Source organism: Macrobrachium rosenbergii, chromosome 47 (genome assembly GCF_040412425.1).
Source record: "Macrobrachium rosenbergii isolate ZJJX-2024 chromosome 47, ASM4041242v1, whole genome shotgun sequence".
Lineage (NCBI taxonomy): Eukaryota > Metazoa > Arthropoda > Malacostraca > Decapoda > Palaemonidae > Macrobrachium > Macrobrachium rosenbergii.
This window is the reverse complement of record NC_089787.1, coordinates 20,916,389-20,925,623: the sequence shown is the minus strand read 5'-3', so window position 1 is coordinate 20,925,623 and position 9,235 is coordinate 20,916,389. Positions and strand designations below refer to the sequence as shown.

The window sequence follows — 9,235 nt, the reverse complement described above, 5'->3', positions numbered from 1 at the left end:
TGGCGCTGCTTCCTGATAATGGAGTCGTTTTCTGCGTTCTTCCTCTCCAGTTCGTCATTTCATTCAGGTCCTCTCCTCCTCTCCAGGTCCCCGTTCGTCCTCTCCAGGTCCTGGTTCCTCAGACTGGCCTCCTGCAACTTCTTGCTCAGCAGATCATTTACGTCTTGCAATTCATTACGTTTTTCCTCATTTTCCTTGGCGGCTAATTCCTTTTCGCTTTCCAAGTTCTCTATTTGCCTTCTGTGTTGCGCGATTTCCTTCTCTTTCTGCTCAATTGCCTTGTTAAGCATCTCTTTCTCTTCCCCGGCCAAATTCATCATATCTTGAGTATGACGTAATTCCACTTCCAAATCACCGATCTCCTTTTGGCAAGCGGCCTCTTTCTCATTCATTTCCTCGACGAGGCCTAGGGTCTTCTGGTTGGCCCTCTCTATTTCTGTTTTAAGCCTGTCTTTCTCTTCCTTATCCTGGCGTACTCGTTTCTCCAGATCCTTCGCGATTTCTATCTGTGCGTCCAGACGTCTGAGAAGGTTTTGTTTCGCACGAGCAAAGTTTGCCTGCTCGTTTTTCAGCTCTTCGTTACTAGATTCCAGCTTTTGGGCTCGTTCGTTTTCACTGCTTTTCTCTTCAGTCAGGAGCAGGATCTCCTCCTTCAGTCTTTTCATGTCCTCGTCTCTTTCTTTCTCCTGCTTGTCCAGCCTTTCCATTAAAGCCTTCTTCTCATTCAAGTGAGCCAGGACTTCTTCTTCCAGCTTCCTTATCTCTTTATTGTTCTGGGACTGTTGTTCTATCAGAAGCTCCTGTAGAGAAGAACGTTCGTTTTCCAGACTATTCATTCTCTTCTCCATCTCCTGTATGTCGAGTCGGTCTTTATTCGATTCCAGTTTTTGTTTTGTTGCGAGGCTATTCAATTCGTCAATTTCCTTTTGCTTTCTCACAATTGATTCATTCAGCGCCTCGTTTGCAGACGCTAACTCTTCAATGTGAGTCCGGTCCTTTTCCATTTTCTTTCGAGCTTCCTCATCAAAATCCTTGAGAGTTTGAATGTAGGTTGCTTCCTTTCTGGATAATTCCTCTTCCAAACCACCGATGGTCCTTCTGAGAGCAGCTTCTGTCGCTTCCCTGCGTCCAATTTCCATGCAAGCCTCCTCAAACTTCTCTCTCAACTTCTTATGACTTTTTTCGAGGCCATTCAAATGAGCAAGTTCTTGTTGTTGTCGTACTTTTAGATCTTCATTTTCGTTGAGGCTCCTCTGCAATGCGATATTTTCGGATTCCAATTCGTGAAGCTTTTGTTCAGCCATCTGAATCCGCTTGTTTGCAGCTTCCTCCAGGTCCAATAAATCTTCTAAATCCCTTACCTTCCCGTCAGCTAGATCTTTTTCCAAACGGCAAACCCTCTGTTTGAGGGCATCCTCAGCTTTTGTCCTGTCATCCATTTCCTTTCTGAGATAAAAATTCTTTTGTTGTTCCTGTTCAGCGATGGTCTTCCATATATCACAAATATCCCGCAAATCGTCCATTTCAGCAAGAATCGTGAGGTTCTTGTCTTCCGCACATTTACGGGCCGCTTTCTCCTGATAGAAATTATAACAATAGTTGCCTCCAATTGCTCCCAAGATTCCAGCGAACCAATTCCTGTAAGGGACACTCGCTACGAACCCTGGTTGAAGGACTTTAGATATAATAGACAAATCCACGGATCCAACATGAGGGACCCGGGCCAAGACACTGTTAACAATTTGATCACATTTAACAATAAAACAGTTCATATTGAATGCTACTCTTCTCAGTGGTTTGCCTGATCGATAGAATCTAAAAAAGCCAGATGGTTGTCCTCGTGTCTCCGGATCTGGTGCGGGCTTCGGATTCTTTCGGCGAAGAAGGCAGGAGTGAGTCTCTTTCCCACTTCGCACTTGGTAGCTCTCGGAGACTTCAGTGGAGCCTTGTAACTTCCCAAATCTCTCTCTCTCTCTCTCTCTCTCTCTCTCTCTCTCTCTCTCTCTCTCTCTCTCTCTCTCTCTCACACACACACACGCACATTATGAACCACCGCTGCTCAACTCGAAGTTAAGTTTTCCTTTGAAATAAATATCTTCACATTCCTTGAAATCTAGGAAATAGGAAGCATTCGGCCAGCTTCTCATTTACTTGTCTCTAGTGAGATGGAATGAATATAGCGTACATATCTAATACCCAAAAGCCTATGGAAAATTTTCGTTTTTAAGTATTTCGAATTAATCAATCTTTCAGTCAGTTAATATTATTTCCCGGAGATGAAAATCCAAGTTGATATTCCGCTTGAAAGCACCGCATTGCTTGGTTAGCCGCGTTATTGTCGTGAAAGTTGTTAATGTGTGTATGTATATATATATATATATATATATATATATATATATATATATATATATATATATATATATATATATATATATATATATATGTGTGTGTGTGTGTGTGTGTATAAATATGTATAAATTCATATACTACAGTATATATATGTATATATATATATATATATATATATATATATATATATATATATATATATATATATATCTTCTTTTTCTCCTTTTAACGTGCTTTTTTCCCATTTTTGTATGGGGTAAGCACGATGCCTTCTTTTGAAGGACTTTTTGATTTGGCTTTGGGGTAGACCTGTGGTCTCGATCGGCTGCCCTGCCTGACATCGCTTAGACCCCGGTTGCGTATGTTACATGTATCATACCCGACCCAACGCCCTTTCTTCCCAGCAGCGAGAAGTTGTTGCGCGGGTAGGGCGAGAGTTCGAGACGTGTGAGATGTTTGTTATGTTTTTAGAAGGTGTTGTAGTGGCTTTGTTTTGTGTGTGTATTTAGTCTGTAACACCCATTTGCTTTTTAAGCAAACCTATCCGTTGATTACATATATAATCCCGGGATGTCTACACGGATAGCAAAGTGTCTGCCTCTCTGATCAGTCGGCTGCGGATTTGAACCCGCGCCACAGACCTCTACGAAGTCCGAAGCTGCTGCTGTAACCGACTGAGCCACAGAGGTTCTATATATATATATATATATATATATATATATATATATATATATATATATATATATATATATATATATATATATATATATATACACAGTATATGTCGTCTTCCATTCTTTTTTCTTTATACTGTTGAGTTTATTCTCGACAGAGGTCCTCTATTTGTGGTAGAAATGCCTTATGTCTTCTGGTGCTCTGTACTCTAACACTGAGGTCCCCTATTATTGACAGAGAAACTTTCTTGTTAAATTTGGCTTGTGTAACAGGAAAGACCTTTTGAGCATCAAATCTGTATTCTGTGTTTATCACCTCAGTGGTAAACACAGAATACAGATTTGATGTCTGAGATATGATGATAATTTTAGGCTTCAGAAAGAACTGGATCAAATTTGGTAGTTTCGTTTCTCTGTTCAGGGATTTATACTAAAATCCCCTCTTAGTAAAAGGAAATATTCCAATATTCTGGTTTATTTGAACAGAACAAGACATTTTTTTGCCAGCATACGAACATAGCGCAGACAAACTGATGCCGCCTGAGGAACTATTAACTTCCCACTTATATAAAAATAGCATTCACAGACTTCCTTTTCAATTTGTGCAAAGAATAGATTATAAATCAAGGACCTAATGGCGATGAAGGGACTCTAAATCTTCATTCCTCGAACTGGAATAAAAAAAAAACAAGAATTTTCACTTGGGGTTTTTTGGGGGGGGGTTGCGAGGGAATGGAATACAATACAATACAATATTTTATCAGGGTATGATAAACTGTTGCATTGTAACGTCAACAAAGTAATGCCTTGTCAGCAGTTTTGGGGACAATGCTGGTGATTGATGTGGCGATCGTTAATTCAAACGTTTGTCCTTATATGCCCCTTCTTTTTATTTTAATTGCCTGGAGAAAAACGTTTGTGGTTCTGACTGTTTCGTAAGATGGCAGCTGCATTCAGGAACTCTCTCTCTCTCTCTCTCTCTCTCTCTCTCTCTCTCTCTCTCTCTCTCTCTCTCAACCCAGGCTACAATGCCTCTTTCACTCTCTCTCTCTCCCTCTCTCAGTCAACAGTCTACCATGCCCTTCTCTCTCTCTCTCTCTCTCTCTCTCTCTCTCTCTCTCTCTCTCTCTCTCTCTCTCTCTCTCTCTCTCTCTCTCTCTCTCTCTCTCATTCACTCAACAGTCTACAGTGCCTCTCTCTCTCTCTCTCTCTCTCTCTTTCTCTCTCTCTAGCTGTGGATTTGTTTCTCCATTATTATTATTATTATTATTATTATTATTATTATTATTATTATTATTATTATTATTATTATTATTATTATTCAGAAGATGAACCCTATTAATATGGAACAAGCCCACCTCAGGGGCCACTGACTTGAAGTTCAAGCTTCCCAAGAATATATGGTGTTCAATAGGAAGAAGTCACAGGAGATAAAGGGAAATAGAGAAAGAAGAGATCGATTATTAAGAAAGAAAAAATAAGTTAATGAATTAATAGATATATAGATAGAATAGATAAACGGACAGACTGATAGACAGACAGACAGAGACAGGGGAAGACCGTCTGTTTCCCAGACTTTGAAAGAAATTTGCTTACAAGAGGAAGTGTAACTTAACTTATCACTAAATTTAACAAGTAAGAAAGACGCCGAAGTTTCTTCGGCGCAATCGAGTTTTCTGTACTGCCACTACAGCGTATAATCAAGGCCACCGAAAATACATCTATCTTTTGGTCTCGGTATGATGCTGTATGAGCCGCGGCCCATGAAACTTTAACCACGGTCCGGTGGTGGTCTCTCCTATATCGTTGCAAGAAGCACGATTATGGCCAACTTTGACCTTAAATAAAATAAAAATTACTGAGGTTATAGGGTTGCAATTTGGTATGTCTGATGATTGGAGGGTGGATGATCAACATACCAATTTGCAGTCCTCTAGCCTCATCAGTTTTTAAGATTTAGGACGGACAGAAAAAATTGCGGACGGACAGACAAATCCGGCACAATAGTTTTCTTTTGCAGAAAACTAAAAATTATCAGTAGCAATTAAAGACCAATCACTTGAGATAAAAGGTCGCTTATCTCCAAACCTCTGATTTGATCAGGACGAAAAGAAATGAATCATGAATTCGTCCGCGTCATTTTTTTCGGGTTTCTTCCATTCATTATAAAGGAAATTAACAGAACGATGTTAATGAAAGACGATAAAGAACTTCACAGAAGAATGCATCTTGGAATAGCCATTGTGTCCCGGGCATCGAGTACGATTTTTTATCACTGCTAATATTCAACTTCATGTTCCACCAAGGACTTATTTATAAGGACCTGACCCGCCTCTCTCTCTCTCTCTCTCTCTCTCTCTCTCTCTCTCTCTCTAATATTCTGAGGGCTTTACGTTATCCTCAAGGATGCAGTTTTTGGAAGATCAAATTCGAGCTTTTAGTTCATGAATGGTTCTCTCTCTCTCTCTCTCTCTCTCTCTCTCTCTCAGACGTTCTGATGGCCACACGTCATCCTGTGGATTTTGGAAACTCAGATCTGAGCGTTTAGCTCTCTCTCTCTCTCTCTCTCTCTCTCTCTCTCTCTCTCTCTCTCTCTCTCTCTCTGTGCAAGCAGACATTTCATTAAAGCATAATTTCTCTAAAGGTTACCCTGGGGAAGAGCCATCTCCACTATGTCGAATCCATTTTGGGTGTGACGTCATGAGGAACCCTCGTAAGTTCATGCCTTATAATGTTCCCACCTCCTGCAAACGAAGTAGTGTTTCTCTTCAAGTTTTGTACAATTTTTTATACATTTATTTGTTTTCCTGTTTAGTTTTCTGTGAAAGAAAACTATTGAGATGGCTTTGTCTGTCCGTCCGCACTTTTCTGTCCGCCCTCAGCTCTTAAAAGCTACTGAGGCTAGAGGGCTGCAAATTGGTATGTTGATCGTCTACTCTCCAATCATCAAACATACCAAATTGCAGCCCTCTACCCTTAGTAGTTTTTATTTTGTTTAAGGTTAAAGAAAGGCTTAATCGTACTTCTGGAACCGCTATAAGTACCAACGCAAGCCACCACCGGGCCGTGACTGAAAGTTTAATGGGCCGCGGCTAAGAGTTTCATGGGCCGTGGCTGAAAGTTTCATGTACCATTATACGCTGTACAGAAAACTCGATTGCGCCGAAGAAACTTCAGTGCATTTTTTATTTGTTTGTATAATGTTCCCGCCTCCTGCAAACGATGGAGCTGCGTTTCTCTTCAAGTTTTATACAATTTTTTATAGTTTTTTTTTCCTTTTTTTTTTTATTTTTGTCTTCATTCTCTGGGTATCCTTTGGGTACGCATGAAAGGGCGAGATAAATGTGGAAAAACAAGTGGTTAATCATTATTGTTAATACGAGAAATAAACAAGTAAAAACTTCAGCGCAGTCGAGCTTTCTGTACAGCCGCTTACAGCGCATAATCAAGGCCCCTGAAAATGGATCTATCTTTCGGTGGCCTCGGTATAATGCTGTATGAGCCGCGGCCCATGAAACTTTAACCAAGGCCCGGTGGTGGCCTATCCTGATTGTTGCCAGAAGCACGATTATGGCTAACTTTAACTTCAAATAAAAATAAAAACTACCGAGGCTAGAGGGCTACAATTTGGTGTGTGTGATGATTGGAGGGTGGATGATCAACATACCAATTTGCAGGCCTCTAGCCTCAGTAATTTTTAAGATCTGAGGGCGGACAGAAAAAAGAGCGGACGGACAAAGCCGGCACAATAGTTTTCTTTTCAGGAAAATAAAAAAGGATGTGATGTATTTCTTTCATTTTTTTTTATTATGAGAACACAGTAATGAACATAATTTTTTTTTTTGCAATAAATATTTAAGAATGCCGAAAATTATTGACATGAAGTCGATAATTTGTTGTAAGAATTAAAGTACATATGCACTTCGTCCCCGGCAGGATTCGAACCGTTGCCTGGTGAGGACGAAGAGGGTAATGATGATAAATCCAATGATGAAAGGGTAAATATAAATCTGGAGTTCAGAACCAGATTAAAATTGATAAACTTTAGACAACTTTGTAGCGCCATCACCGTACAAGTGAATAGTGTAATTTGTGAATATAATTGGACTTAAAACATTATTAAAATCCATTAACATTATTATTATTATTATTATTATTATTATTTATTATTATTTCTACATTATTACCCCCCCACCATCATCCAAGTTACCACCTATGCAAGTCTGTAGTTACTGAGTTTCAGTTGGTCGACAAGACTGTAACATCCACCTCTCTTGGTGAAGAACGGCGTCGTATTTGTGGCAAATATTGTTTAAAATTCTTTAAAACCCCTTTCAAATTGACATCGATTCGATAATCCAAAGCACAAAGAAAATTATTAGACCAAAAAGCGATAAAATCACCTAAAACGTACGAAGGAATATGACAAATGATGTAGGGAATTTATTAATTTCTGCGGTCCAAGTTGAGAACCGTCTTCATTAGATCTTGCAATAAGGTCGTCGCTCCCGTGGAAGACAGTGGGATTGTCACCCTTATGGCGTTGTGGGTAGGTGAGGTGTGCCATGTCAAGATGGGGAACTGGTTAATTTATGCAAGTGTCCAAAGGTCACAGATATTCCATTCTCATTAACGAATGGAGTGGACGTTAATATATATATATATATATATATATATATATATATATATATATATATATATATATACATATATATATACATACATGTATATATATATATATATATATATACATATATATATATAGTGTATACATATATATATATATAACTTTATCACTTACACAATTGTTCTGTGCATTAGTAGAATTACTAAAAGGACCTCATTCAGCTGGATTGTATCTCATCCAGTTTGAATGAGGTCCTTTTTTAGTAATTATATATATATATATATATATATATATATATATATATATATATATATATATATATATATATATATTAGTATATACGTGTGTGCGTTTGTATATCTATATACAAACACTCTCTGAGTTTTTCGTTTTCCTTGTTCCTTCATAAATAAAATATTTCCAGTTTTTCATCGAAGTTTCCTCTTTTTAAATGTTATAAACATTCCTTTAATCAATGATTTCCCAGTTCAAGATCATTTGTATAGATCCACACAGCCTATTCAAAACTGTATTTGAGAATATTATGACAGACAAATTCTACGGTATTTTGATAAATCATTGTGTCAAAACTGTTAAAGTTGTTGTCGAAATGTATAATATAATTTGGAGAGAAAATTTACTGTTTCAAAGCTGAGCTTTCGTTTTCTTTAAGTCCCTTAAAAGAAAACGTACCTATTTTAACGTTAACTATATCATTTTGAGTTGCCTTGCCTCTCGTATACGGGCTAAGTTTGCGATTGCATATTATCATATAGCTTCGAACACTGAGTGATGCGAAGGGTTTCTTGGATATTCCTGTCTCTCGTGTCTTTCTTGTGCCGTATCTTCAACAAATCTCCACTTCTTTCCAGCCTCCCTTCTCGAAAGTACATCCAAATACTACTGACACTATAACATACTATTCTTCCCGTGCCCTTTGCACGACCCTTGGAAGAATACTACTGATGCTGTCACATACCACTCTTCCAAATAGTATACAAAGGACATGTCCAAGCCATCATTATCCCCCTTTCATCATTATCGCATTATTTTCATGGAGTTTTAGATGATTTCCAACAATAATGATTTGTACGTCTGAATGGAAAACTTTATACTTGCTTCCCAAAACCCATTTCAATCAGTTATTACAGTTTTATGTAGCTTTGTAAATATTATAGGGTTAATAGTTTCACGTAATCGCTATTTTTAATAAGATTATGATATTATCTTCCATACTTGCGAAAGTTTTAAAACAATGGACATGTCTTAAATACGAGTTTTAATGACGCTGTTCGGTGCTTTATGTCTACGTTAAGTTACGATATATAAGTGGAACATTTCATTGTTTTTAAGGGGGATATATATATTTATCTCGCACAATCACTGTGATTAATGTAGGAACGAAGTGTGTAGGTTAATGTATCCAGTATATAATTGTTAATTGATGGTATTCATTAATTCTTTGAGCACGAAAACTGGGTCTCGTCTTACCAGCCAGTGGGAAATCGTTTACGAAGACGCTTTGTCAAAAACCAAAGATTTCGGCCAATGAAAGGGGGCGATACAAACGTCAGCTACGGTGGAG

General features: G+C 38.2%; 1 protein-coding gene across 1 annotated transcript; it reads right to left on the bottom strand.

Annotated features, from left to right (window-relative positions):
• Positions 1-59: 59 nt before the first annotated feature.
• Positions 60-2,297, bottom strand: LOC136830886 (trichohyalin-like). The gene has a single exon (XM_067090857.1). The coding sequence runs from the start codon at positions 1,770-1,772 to the stop codon at positions 60-62; it is 1,713 nt and encodes a 570-aa protein (XP_066946958.1). The 5' UTR covers positions 1,773-2,297.
• Positions 2,298-9,235: the final 6,938 nt, after the last annotated feature.

Coding starts and splice junctions, on each gene's coding strand:
- LOC136830886 (XM_067090857.1), bottom strand. CDS start 1,772: ATGAACTGTTTTATTGTTAAATGTGATCAAATTGTTAACAGTGTCTTG.